The sequence below is a fragment of the Gossypium arboreum genome, chromosome 9 (assembly GCF_025698485.1).
Source record: "Gossypium arboreum isolate Shixiya-1 chromosome 9, ASM2569848v2, whole genome shotgun sequence".
Lineage (NCBI taxonomy): Eukaryota > Viridiplantae > Streptophyta > Magnoliopsida > Malvales > Malvaceae > Gossypium > Gossypium arboreum.
The window spans coordinates 89,280,464-89,294,250 of record NC_069078.1 but is presented as its reverse complement, the minus strand read 5'-3'; the positions used below and the strand labels follow the sequence as shown (position 1 = coordinate 89,294,250).

At 35.5% G+C, this 13,787-nt stretch overlaps 2 protein-coding genes and 1 pseudogene across 2 annotated transcripts; 2 read left to right on the top strand and 1 right to left on the bottom strand.

The window, feature by feature from the left end:
- Nucleotides 1-1,232: 1,232 nt before the first annotated feature.
- LOC108455230 (CASP-like protein 1F2) lies at nt 1,233-2,662 on the bottom strand. Its single transcript, XM_017753815.2, has 3 exons — nt 2,217-2,662; nt 2,012-2,132; nt 1,233-1,920 (listed from the first exon to the last, which is right to left on the bottom strand). Exons 1-3 carry the CDS (start codon nt 2,462-2,464, stop codon nt 1,705-1,707), a joined length of 585 nt encoding a protein of 194 aa, XP_017609304.2. The 5' UTR covers nt 2,465-2,662; the 3' UTR covers nt 1,233-1,704.
- Nucleotides 2,663-5,580: 2,918 nt separating this feature from the next.
- LOC108456672 (probable serine/threonine-protein kinase At1g54610) lies at nt 5,581-10,008 on the top strand (annotated as a pseudogene).
- Nucleotides 10,009-10,828: 820 nt separating this feature from the next.
- On the top strand, nt 10,829-13,404 carry LOC128280583 (uncharacterized). Its single transcript, XM_053018794.1, has 2 exons — nt 10,829-11,189; nt 12,250-13,404. Exons 1-2 carry the CDS (start codon nt 11,117-11,119, stop codon nt 13,125-13,127), a joined length of 951 nt encoding a protein of 316 aa, XP_052874754.1. The 5' UTR covers nt 10,829-11,116; the 3' UTR covers nt 13,128-13,404.
- Nucleotides 13,405-13,787: the final 383 nt, after the last annotated feature.

Sequence of the window (13,787 nt, the reverse complement as noted above, 5' to 3'; positions counted from 1 at the left end):
TTCCAATTTCACCCATAAAATCAAAAACTAATGAATTCTACAAGTGGACCTAATTGTAAAAGTCATAAAAACATAAAAATTATCAAGAAAAGTAAGAATTAAACTCACATGATGTAAAATATGAAAACCAGCTTTCTCCAGACCTTCTATGGCGTTTTAGCTGAGAAAATATGAAGAAATGTCTAGATTTTTCAATTACATCATTATTTAACTATTAACTTTTATGCTATTTCCAATTTTGCCCTTGTTCACATTGTTTTCTTGCTTATTTCATACCCAAACCGTCCAGCCATTAACATTTGGGTCTAATTGCTCTTTAAATCCATATTTTTAAATACTTAAGCTATTTACTCACAATTTAACAAATTTTGCGCTATTTTCAATTTAGTCCTTTTAATTAATTAGCCATCCAAACGTTAAAATTTTCTAACTGAAACTTTAATACTAACTCAGTGACACTCCATAAATATTTATAAAAATATTTATAGCTCGATTTTCAACTTTGAGGTCTCGATACCTCATTTTTGACCCGTTTGACCTAATAAATTTTTTTAATTCACTAATTTCACCATTTCACAAATTCTTCTAAATTCTTACTTGACTCATAAATATTAAATTACTATCTTGTTCAATTTTATTTGTCGAATTTAGTGATCTCAAATCACCATTTCCGACACCACTGAAAATTAGGCCGTTACAATGGAGGTTGGTGAGGTTGAAACCAGATCCCAAGAAGTATATCATTGTGGAGGTGAAGGTGAAGTTGGAGGAGTCCTTCGGATTCTCTATTGAGTGGAAAAGGCCTATGTTTTCCCGTTATTTGTATCATCCGAAGCTGAAAGACGTTCATGAGGGAGAGAATGTTCACACCTTCTTTAATTGTAATGGTATCTTAATCATTCCTCATGACATCTCCCTTCTCAGGGGTGTTTCACTATTGTCTTCGTGACAAAGGAGCAAGCTCGCTTGGCTCTCCTTCAAGCACTTGGACTTGGAAGAGCATACCCGGGGAATAGGGTACACCCTTTCAGATTTGGAAGATGGTTTTAAGAATATTAGGAGGTGAAAGTGATGTGAGTATTTTTAGCTGTACAACTTGAGAGATGTTATTGTCAAATACCTCTGGAATTTATGTCTGGAACCTTTGAATTTTCTTTTAAATTATGCGAGTTTCTTGAAATCGTAAATAATAAATTCCTCCCGAATCTTCACAAATAGCCTCAATTTTTATTTTTTCAGATGGGATTCAAATTTGGAATCTCAAAATCTCCAAAACCTCTCCCTACTAAATAATACTTCTAAATATTACACTTTAAATAAATAGTGGATTTAACTCTTAAGGAAAAATAAAAAATAAAATTAATCTGGACTGGATCCATAGAGAAGAGTGATAACAACTTACTATTGTTGGACTTGAAGCTGATAAAACCAACAGTGGACTGAAATCGGCACTTTTGGACTTAAAATTTGCTTAATTTTGTTCCAGAAACCCAGCCCGCTTACATCCCATACCCACAAATATTCCTCAGAACCCGACTTTAATTGGTATAAACCACAATATCTGTCGCTCTTATTCTTTCACGCTTGAGCCTAATAGATATGCATGCCAACCCACTAATGATGAAAGTTCAGTAATTTCATTATCACCCACCAAAACTATGAGTTATCATCCTCACCTCATCTTCTCCAAATTTATATCCCGTTTTAGATTTGTCTAGACTTGCCGGCCGACATAACGGTAAGCACCAGCAAGCAAACCACTGCAACATACGACAGTGCCATTGAAACGGTCACCTTGTCGCAGAATTTCTCGAAACGGTCGCAGATTTTAAGCCAACCAGTGTGGCCGTTACCGTCACGTGCTACCATTCCGATCGCCGTCCCTGCCGCGAAACCGGAAAGAACCAGAGACATCATCATCTGCAATGTCCCAAAACCCCGCTGGATTATCAAAAAAAAAAAAAAAAGGGCATGACATATCACTATTTATATTAAAACCATCACTATATACCAAATCGTGTAGGAAGAAGAAGAAGTAGATAGTAGCAGTCAAGGCATGACGGGCAAAGAACAGAAAGAACAACGACATCAAACTGAAACCAAAAGCAATGGCATTTGCATAGGCGAAGAACCTGAAAAAAAAATGGAGGATATTATTTAACACTATATGAGCTCTGGAATTTATCACATAATAAAACAGCTCGAGGTTGTTTTACTTGAAAGCAGGTGAATAGCTATATCGAGCATCAAAAGACATGCCGAGGACTTCAACAGTTTGGTTTGCAGTGAAAATCACCCATGCGGCGGCCATTGCTGTCGCAGTCGCCGCAATTCTCAAACAGATTTGTGTAGCTAAGTCAAACTTGTCTGTTTTGTTAGGTGCCTTCGCTCGAACATTGGCTTCCCTGATTTCCATCGTAAACAGTGAAGAGAAAGTGCAGAATAGCTGAGGGGTTAAGTTCATGTGGAGGTTATTTATAGAAGAAAAAACAAGTCGTAAAAAATACTAACTCGAATTTCATTTTTTAAACTATAGCTTAATTCCATATATATAAAAAGAATGTACTCCACACTCCACTTGATTTCAAAAAAATGGTATTGTGATATTAGATGATGAGACAAATTGATAATTTAATTATTATTTAAGATTTGCACACCGAATCGAATCAAATGGGTTTTATATTATTTTATTTTATTTATAGAAGCCAATGAATTGGCATGAAAAGCAAAGCAGATGAATTAAAGGATTTCCAACATGGTATTCGCAATAAAAACGTGAAGAAAAAACACATGTTTGATTTTTTGCCAAAGAAGCAGAGATATGGTAAACCGCACGTAATGTAGATGTAAAGTTTCGGTTTCCAAGTACCAAACAGACCTTTGCTCTACTCCTTGACGTAAGTGGTCTCCGATGCAACCTTTTCCCATATGAGAAGGGCAAACCAATCCCAACCTACTATATGTGTTTTAATTAGATGCGTATGCTCAATTTTATATAAATATATTTATATTCAAAGGGTTGGGAATTAAAACTAAAAATTATTAATTTTTTAAAAACCAAAAGCTAAAAAGGCTTAGATTGTATGTTTTAATTTTGTGAAGAGACTTAAAAACCAAATTTCTCAATTAGTTAGAAAGGGGCAAAACTCTTATTTGCCCTTACTTACGACCCTATTCCATATCCGTATAGGATTTTTCTTTTTCTATAAAAGGTAGAGGAAACTTGGCTCGAAATTATGAAATTTTGACTTTTCAACGCCATAGATGGAACATGTTAGAACCTGCTATATGTAGCTAGCTCCACATTCATCCTATAATATCATATTTAGAGAGTGTAATTGGTTTACTTTAAATATTTTTTTAACACAAAATAAATTGATTTTAGTTAAAAAATTAATTAAACGATTTTGATTAGGTTAGTTTAGTCAGTTTTAAATTAATTAATTTTGAGATATTGACTTGAGTTTATATAGTTAAATTTTTATTATGTATTATAAATATATAAATAATTTAAAAATAATTCAAAACTGCTAACCCATTAAATTAATTGGTTTTTTTTCTTTTATAGTCTAAAATTTAATATAAAAGTTTGAAACATCCATCCTCTTAATTTGTGAGATGAAAAAACTCAAAATATTTAATTGAAAATCTTATATCCAAACCTTTTCAAATTTGTAGTTTTCTATCTTTCCACATTTGGTGTATCAACAGTCATTATTGTGGATTAGGTAGATGAAGTCGGATTTGAAATTCTTATTCAAAATTTGATGTGTAAGAAGTATGAGTCAATGTCTTAAATGAATAAGAACAGAAATTAATAAAATTTATCATTAAAACCTTAATAATTTAGCTATCAATTACCAAAAACAGGTAGCCTTAAAATGGAGTAATCAACTCTTTACAAATTTTGATATTTAATACTAGAATTTATAAGGAAAAAGTAAAATCTAACAAAATAAAGGAAACAGATCAACAAGAATGGCCAGCCTGCACCTAGCTTTAGCCTGTTAGCTGATTGGTGTTTTGCATGTTCTTCATAGCTTCCTGTGTTCTTTCATTCGGTGACCTTGAGTGGTCTCATCTTTGACAGCAACTTTCACCATAGTCAAATCCATTTCCATCAACTTCAAAACCCCAAACAATCTTCCACTTTCCCTTCTTCCCTCAACACCTCTGCTTCTTCCCTTGCTCTTAATTTCCCCGCTTTTGCCAACCCAAACTCTCTCCCCATCAACCCTACCAGCTGTTCCCAAAAAATCCATTATCACCTACTCTCCAAGTTAATCTCCTTGGTCCTCCTCCATCACACCTCAAGATTCGGTGGTTCCGGTTTCGGACGATTTCCGATCCTTTTCGTTTCAGCTTTCCGCGCTTATGGTGGTTTCATATGGGAGATTGGAGATGGGAAATGAATCTGAGGTTGGAGGAGTGCAGTTGATAGGGAAATGTAATGTTTTTGGTTGATAAAATAAAATTATAGTAACCGAAACAAGAACGTCTATATGAGTAGTTTACCCTAAAATACAATAAAGTAGGTAGTAAAGGTGTACCATTTATACGTGATTTTCATGACAACTAGCCTTCTCTTCACCAAAGATTATGATGATTTGATTTAACTCTATAAATTTAATTTTAATAATAAATAAATAATTCTTTTTTATTTAAAATATTTAATCAAATAGCACTCATATTTAAAAGGGATTTATTAACATTAATCCTTTCATATTAAATTATATTGTCAAATTAATTAAAAAAATCTTCTTTTTAACCATGAATTTGCTACTACTAACTATATTAGTATGCTTTCAAATAGAATGGAATATTCAACTTATCTTTAGAATATACTATAATTAAAGAAAATATGGAATTACATATTGATTATGATATTAAATTTTCGATTGCATTATAAGATGTTAATTTTAGAAAAGAAATATAAAGTATGAATCAGACGACGTTTGACTTTTGATTTATTTTGACCGAAAATTAAAAGATTGCCATAAATCACGCATATGCCATATACTCTAATCTCTAAAAAATATTAAATTAAGTTTGAATTGGGATGATGAATTAGAGTTGTTATCTAAAATGATAAAATCAGAGTTTTCATTTATAATCAACCACAAACAATTAATAGAGTTTTCATTTATAATCAACCACAAGCAATTAATTGATGTATTTTATTTTAAGCATATTTAAAAAAGGGCCTTAGCTTAATTAAAGTTTGTCAAGCCCAATTAATCATGTAACTCTAATTCAACCCCTACTTAAAAGTCTTAATCCACCTTTCTTTTTTGGCCATCATTTTCACAAAAAGTATAATCATCTTAAAATATATTTTATAAAACATGACATTCATTATCAAAGTTCAGATGGCAAGTAATTATTATGAAGGGAAATGTTAAAACTTAAAAATATTTTTGCTCGTAGTATCCATTAATATCTTTTTTTAAAATTAAAATGTTTGAAATTTTTAAAAGAGGACTATTCTTTTAGTGCAAAGAGTATAAAAAAACATTATCATAATATATATATGTACGCTCCACACGAATTAATGGATCGTCGTCTAATTCCAAAATGAGTCTACGCAATTTCCGTACGTGGCAATTCCGTAGTTTTGGTGGAGTCAGCGCCTACTTTTAAAAACCCAAAGTAAACAAATAAAACAGGACTCTCCCACTCAGTGTCTCTGTTAAGCTATGCTACCTTCGTCTCCTTCGCGGGAATTTCTCTTTTTATTTATTTAATTTTCTCTTTTAGATTAGAACCTGCTTCAAGTTTGAGACCTCCATTGGTTTTCTCACTCCTTTGAAGCCCGCCGTTTAACCTTCAGGCTTTTTTCGTTTAACTCTTATTACTTTTTCCGTTTCATGCATTATTGGCCGCCATGCATTTGCCTTGATATTATGGGTTGTATCATCGGAAAGCAATCAAAATCACTTCCATGGGATCGCCCCACCTCAACTCCACGTCGTCTTCGTACTCGTCGTCGCCAGAGATCTAACGAGCCATCCACGGTTGTTTCAGTAACTGACGCCGTTGACGGCATCGTCGATGTCAAACAGAAAGGGAGGCGGAGGCAACAGCAGCAAAAAGAGAATCACACCGGAGATTTCCCGGTTATACTTCCGGCTCCGGAGAGACGGAGAACGCCACAGGACGCGAACCTACAAGGGTGGCCTTCGTGGCTAATAGACGTCGTTGGGGAAGCCATCAATGACTGGACCCCGAGACACGCCAGCACCTTCGAGAAGCTTGACAAGGTATCAAACTTTTAGATTCCTTTTTTTTTTTTAATCATCATTTTAATCCTAACAACTTGGTTTTTTTTTTTTCTACTTTTAAAGATTGGACAAGGAACTTATAGCAATGTGTACAAAGCCAGGGATCTATTAACAGGGAAAATAGTGGCATTAAAGAAGGTTAGGTTTGACAATTTAGACCCACAAAGTGTAAAGTTTATGGCTAGAGAGATTCTTGTATTAAGAAGGCTGAACCATCCCAATGTAATCAAGCTTGAAGGTTTAGTTACTTCAAGAATGTCTTCTAGTCTTTATTTGGTTTTCGATTACATGGAGCACGATCTTGCCGGCCTCACCGCCTCACCAGGGATTAAGTTCACTGAGCCTCAGGTACTACCATTCTTTCTTCAAATGGCTCCATATCTTGCTCTTGCTTGTCTATATGAGATTTTGGGACCTATGGCGATATGATCCTCTTAGGACCCTCCAAATATATGAAAACGCTTAGAAGAATTGAACTTTCCTGTCTTAGAGAAACACCCCTCCGAGCGACAAAGTTTGGAACGACATGATTCTTGTACTTTTTTTGTGTTTTGCTTGTTGTGGACTTTTGAAGGTACTCAGGCATATCTGTAGCTACTTGGGTCCCATTTTACCTGTCTGTTGAGCTTGTTAAATATCTTTGTATTTGTACTATTTTTGGGTATGCAAATTTCATGGAAATTTCCTTCTTGTCAATTTCTGGAATTAGATTTCCATTTTCTTTTGAACTATAACTTTAATTGGACAGTTTCTAGATGGAGTGAATGAGAAATAACAAGATAAGGAAAGAGGCTACTTTTTTAAAATAGTTGGCTAACAGCATGTAGCTGTTAATCTATCTATTGGTTTCTGGGAACAGAACAAGCTGATAAATAAAACAGATGATCCATTAACAGCTTACTTATCTCATCACAGTGATTTCTCACATTTCTTTTTTAAAGTTAAATTCCTTTGAAACAATATTTATGTTTTGTGAAGTTTTAAAGCATATAAACTTGTAACAATCAGTTGCTTGCATCAGAATTTTGATTTATTTCCGAATTTTGATATTTGTTGCATGAATTGGAGAAGTGCTGCGAAATGGTGGTAGTTTGTACATATGTTGCTGTATATGAAGATGTTTCCAGTAGTAAATTCGAAACCGTTAAACCTTAGTATGATCACCTCAAATTAAATGCTTAATTTCAAGATAGAATCCAGTTTTATCAGCATCTTGCAGAAATATATATTGAAATTCCCCTGCAAGGCTCGTTATGGCTTGCGGCATTATGTACTTGTAATTTTCAGTTTTTGGGTAGTAAGTTTTATGTGGCTGAAGATGTCAAACTTAGATGATCGATTTCTTTTGATGAATCTTCCCTCTGGCAGATTAAATGCTTTATGAAGCAGTTACTTTCAGGGCTAGAGCATTGCCACAAACAAGGCGTTTTGCATCGTGATATCAAATGCTCTAATCTGCTTATTAACAATGAAGGGATTTTAAAAATTGCTGATTTCGGACTCGCTACCTTTTACGGACAGAAGCAGCCCTTGACTAATCGAGTAGTGACTCTCTGGTACCGTCCGCCTGAACTACTTCTCGGTACAACTTATTATGGTGTTGGAGTTGACCTCTGGAGTGCAGGCTGTATTTTGGCAGAACTCTTTTATGGGAAGCCAATAGTGCCAGCAAGGACAGAGGTATTCATTTTCTGTTTTTTTTTTTTTTTGATCCCTATAGGATCTTTGATTTTTTGTGAATCTGATGGAATGTGAGTTAGTGGTAGTGCAAGCCATCATGTAGTCATGCTTAGAAATATTTGTTCTTACATGTTGCTTGCCATAATAGATTTCCATGTATGGTATACTATTGCATATAGTCAACTCAGCCTTAGAATAGTTTTCGATACGGCCATTGGTAATTGAATATTGTAGCAGTTCTTAATAAGCTCGTTTCTGAATGTTCTTGGTTTGTGATTTCTTAACTAGTGCCGATTGACAACAAAAATAATGCTTTGTTAAACATCGTTGCAAACTGCTTGTCAAGTCAAATTAATATATATATTTTATCATATACCAATGAACTGTGTGTTACTCTTGGAAAGTCTTGAAATCTAATTAGTTTGGTATTTGTGTTGTAACCACTAATGCTTTTGGTTTGTTTGATTTGGTACTGTATTGTTTTCTATATGTTGATAAAATTCTTCCCCTTTTCTCTTTTCGGCTAACACTGGATTTATCTCGTGCCTAGGTTGAACAACTGCATAAGATACTTAAGTTGTGTGGATCCCCTTCCGAGGAATATTGGAAGAAATCCAAATTACTGAATGCTACACTCTTTAAGCTACAGCATCCATACAAACGCTGTATAGCAGAAACCTTCAAGGACTTTCCATCTTCTGCGTTACCTCTCATTTAAACTCTTCTTTCAATAGACCCTGAAGAACGAAGTACTGCTACTGCAGCTCTTAAAAGTGAAGTGAGTGATATTAGCTTATTAATGCATCTTTCAAGCAAGTCAATATTTGTGTTGTACTTGTATCTATATTCGCATATAGGAAGACAGTTCTATTGATTTACATTGCTAGAGCTAGATAACCAAACCAAGAGCATTTCGTGCATTCCTGGGACTTGAATGATGTATATCCTTTGCTACAAACGATTTTGAGAACTATTTGCTTTTCTGTATGCAGTTCTTTACCACTAAACCATACGCTTGTGAGCCATCCACTTTACCAAAGTTTCCTCCCTGCAAAGACATGGATGTAAAATTGAGAGCTGAAGAAGCAAGAAGGTTAGCGGACTTACTTTTATTGCCTTTCGTTTTCTTTGCTAAGTTCGGCTATATAGAGATTGCTGAGTTTTATTGCTGAGATATACCTTTCTTGTATATAGGTTAAGAGGTCTAGACAGCGAAGTTAATGCAGTAGATGGCACCAGGAGAATTAGAGTTGGTGAACGTGCTAGTCGGGCAATTCCAGCCCCCGAAGCAAATACAGAGATTCAAGCAAAATTTGATGTGAGTAGGAGACTTTGCTCTTATTCTCTTCTTTTAAGAAATTGTACACAGTCGTACAGGACGCATACTTGTACTCAACTTACACCCGAGTCCAAGTAACATAATTTAGGTTGAAGACCAAATACGAGCATACCTTTCACTTATAATTTAGCATGTTTAATGTGTTTTTGTTCCCAAGGTTATCTTATGAGCTTCAGCCACATTCTTTGTTTGCTGGTTTCCAGAAAAGGAGAGTAATGACACAAACAAATCGGAAGAGCAGGAGTGAGAAATTCCCACCACCTCATCAAGATGGAGCTGTTGGGCATTCACTAGACGCCGATGCATCGCTTAAGGGCTCTATCACATCTTTTGGTGCGAACAAAACTCCCTTCAGCTCATCGGTTTTGAACACAACGTCATCGGGATTTGCCACCGGTCCTCCCATACAAAGGAAAACCAACAAAGACCCTCGGCGAGCTACATCTAGAGGGTTTGTCCACAGTTACAAACCGACCTTAATAGGTCTATCCTTGGATTTAGGGTGTAAACCTGAGGTGTTTGGTTGCCAGAATTAGATTACAAGTTTATATAAATCATATTGGTTTTGGAACTTCAAAATAAAGATGGCCGTTTCCTATTTATAATATGGTCCAGGCCACCATACCTTGTGATTTGGTGCATAATCTGCCTGTGCAGATCCTTTTTGTTTATAAACTCGTAGTTGGGATTACTTTGTCAAAAAAAGAAGGGTGTTTATTTAGCTCCCGGTTATGGAATTTTAGAAGTCATTTCTTTTTCTTTATTACGGACTTTAAAAAATTGTTAGCTGAATATTTTTTATATTTTTACTCCTAACTTCTCACTATCCTCCTAAAGATTTTATTCAAGTCTTTTGTTATTTTATTTATAAATTAAAAATGCAAAATTTTATCCCTTCAATCAATAAAAATTAAATTGATTAAAATGGAATTTACAAGACTCTTGAATGCAATAATTAATTAAAGTATAAAGTATAAAGATAAGTAAAATAAACTCAAATGGATTTTTGATATTTTGACAAAGGCTGAATTGCAATGTATGAATTTTAATTAGACTTATTCTAATTATTAGTCAGCTTACATTTTATATGGTAAAATTTTATAGAGATCATTGTATTAGAAATCTAATTACATAACTTAAATTAAAGAGAAAATTAATTTTTTATCTTATGTTGAAGTACAAAGACTAAGTTTTAATAGTAAAGATAAATGAAATTTCTAATAAAAATATCAATTTACTCTTTAATTTAAGTATAATATCTTTTTGGTAGAAAAGGTAAAATTTAATCCGGCACCTATTACGGGGCCTTCATAGTTATTTTACCATTTTATATTGGTTTGATTTTATTTGGGGTAAATTTCACCAACAGTCATTCAACTTTGGGGTAGCTGACAAAACAGTCATTTAGGTTTCAATTCAGTCACTTAATTTTCGAAAAATAACAAAACAGTCACCACTAACCATTTTTCGTTACAGACGTAACAGAGCCACCGTTTTCTGTTATAGACTTAATGGACCTGCCATTTTCCATCCCCTATCATTGCTCTCCCATCCCTCTCCCTCTTCCCCACCATCCACTTGAGACCTCCGTTGCCAAAAAGTTCTCTTCCGAAACTGGATGTTTCGACAGCAAGAACAAGAAAAGCAGTCTCACCACAAAAGAACAAGATGAGGAGCAGGAGCCTGAAAGGATGGCGAAGATTGAAGAATCAAACATTGCTGTTGGAATTAGATTAGAGGACGTTGGTGAGAGTTCGTCTGAGATTTTGGTTGATGGTAAGTCATTCCCGGATCTTCCGGGCATTCAGCCAGATTTATGGAAAGGTCCCAAGTGGGATGTTCTCGGCTTCCTTGTTCAGGATTTGTTGGCTTTTGGCATCGTTTTCACGGTATATCTCAAAGCTCTTTATCTTTGCCTTTTTTTTTTCCATTGTTTAGTTTTGTTGTGTTGATGCCTAAAATGATTGATGTTTGAATTCGTACAAACCTATGAAGGATTAGGATTATGGGTTTAAATCAAAGTTACAAAATTTAACAATATGATAACTTCTGCATACTAGTAAAGGGAAAAAATCTACCCTGAATCCAAATAGTGGTTAGAACTTGGACTTCGGTTTGGAGATTTTAGTTGCAAAGTTCAAATGAAATTTTATGAGCTGAGGATGTGCCATAGGAAAAGAATGAAATTCTGCTTGTGTAAGAGTCCAAAGCTCCATTGTGGGGTTATAAGAAAAATGACTAAGAAAGAATGTTCATACTTGAGAGAATGTTCATACTTGAGAGATTTTTTGTAGATTACATTTCCTCTAAAGAGGGATGAAGGAATGAATTAAAAAGTGAAGATAAACACTAAATATGCGCCCATGAAATTTAGAGAATTATGGGAGACTAATCTGACATTTTATTCGAATTTGGTGACTGCAACAAGGTAGCCTGGTTATTTTTTGAGCTTTTCTTTTCTTGGTTTTGTGATGGGAATTAAGGAAGTTGAACAATATGCAACACCCAAACTTGCTAGGCTTGATTTTGTGCTTACCAAATGTGAAGATGTGGTTCCCCAGTTTGGTGCAACATGGTGGGGAAGAGGGGGGAGGGAGAGAGAATCAAAGTAAAGGGGATGGTGGGAAAGAGGGAGAGGGATGTGAGAGTAGTGCTAAGGGGATGAAAAATGACACTTCCGTTAAGTTTGTAACAAAAAACGGTAGTTACATTACGTTTGTAACGGAAAAGGGTTAATGGTAATTATTTTATTATTTTTAAAAAGGTGAGAGATTGAATTAAAACCTAATAACTTTTTTGTTAAGTATCCTGAGCTGTTGATACAGTTTACCTTTTATTTATTTTATAAACGGTTCGTGGCGCTTCACTTCCCTAGTTGTTTTTATATGTTTATATATTCAGCCGGAAAAGGCATTCGTGCTTCACTTCACTAGTTGTTTTTCAAAATAGTTGAGGGAATGGAACCCGATCCTTTTGCTTGGATACTCGAGGAATGCCGATATTCCTCCCCCTCTGACATAACCACCGTAGAATACGGTCCGTATTTTGGGCTCTCCGACTCCGACTCTGACTCTGACTCCGACTCCGGCTCCGGCTCCGACGCCGCCTTCCAAAATCAGGTCAACTCCACCGACGTCGTGACATTACCTGCTCTTGACATTTCCGAAGATGAAGAAGTCTTCCACACCCCTCCTGAGTCCAGGTCGACTAACGCCTCCTCTGATAACTGCAACAACAACGATGATCCAGTGATCGTTGATTGTGAAGCTGTGGCGAATAGCGGCAGGAAGAGTAAGAGGGTTATGGAAGAAGAAGAGAATGGAGTTTCGAAAAGATTGAAAGCAAAGACTATTGAATCTCCGGCTATGAGCGACACCGACACCGAGGAATTGCTGGAGTGGTTCAAGAACTCTGATGCATCTCCTGAAGGTGCGCCGGAAACAGAGATTCAAAATCTGCAAAATCATGGATTTGAAGTTGGGGAAGGAAGCGTTAGGGTTAGGGTTAGCAGCCATGAAGGAAGGAATTTGGGGAAACGTGTACTGCCTTCATGGGCCAATCCAAGGGTGAAGGGTGATGAGGAAGCGGAGATTAAGGAAACCAATTTGCCTTCATTAGTGAAGGGGAGCGTTTGCGATGGTGAAAGAGTTGAGCAAGAACCGGTCCATCCTAGTACGGCTTCTGGTGCTTCAAGAGAGAATCATGCTGGAGTTAATGATGTTGACGAGTTGCTCCAAGTGGGAAAGGATGGTGATGATGAGGAAGAAGAGAAGCTAATCTGTGTTAGTATTTTGGAAGTTGCAGAGAAGAAATGGGGTCCGTTTTGATGATTGATAGGGTTGCTGTTGCTGGCAGGATTTTATGGGTCTTTTTGAGTAAACTTTAGGAAACAAATGGAAGACAGCAGGCATTTTGTATGAAGGTGGTTTTTGTGGTACACATGGCCAGGTAAATAGGAACTAAGGAACTGGCCACAGGGTAGATATTTTGTAGTTGATGTTCATGCTTTAATATGGTATGTATGGCTGTCTATGAAATGTGGAAATACTTTCGGTTTCTAGCTTTGATGCCAATTTATGTTTATGATGCTTCTTGCGGGTCTAACTTTAGTGTTTGTGATAATATGCCTTGCATTGGTGGTGGTGTAGTAAAGTGTAGGATTTGAAGCAAGGTTTAAACCCAATATCATGGTGACTTGCACTTCAATCCATCTTATCTATATCCAATAGCCTCCAAAAAGGCGCCTCATAGCCTCTTTTTTCCTCATATATGATGATATAAGCAATTGAATAAAAAGAAATCTGTGCATGCTTAAACTACTAAAAGCAACATCAGATTTTTTACAAGAGCTTTTAAAATAATTGAATAGACCTTTGGATTCGAATTGCTTTTATTGAAATATATGAAAGGGCTTATTACTTTTCATTACTTAAAGCATCACTTAATTAATCCTTACCTTTACAAGAATCGATATGAATTTATGTTCA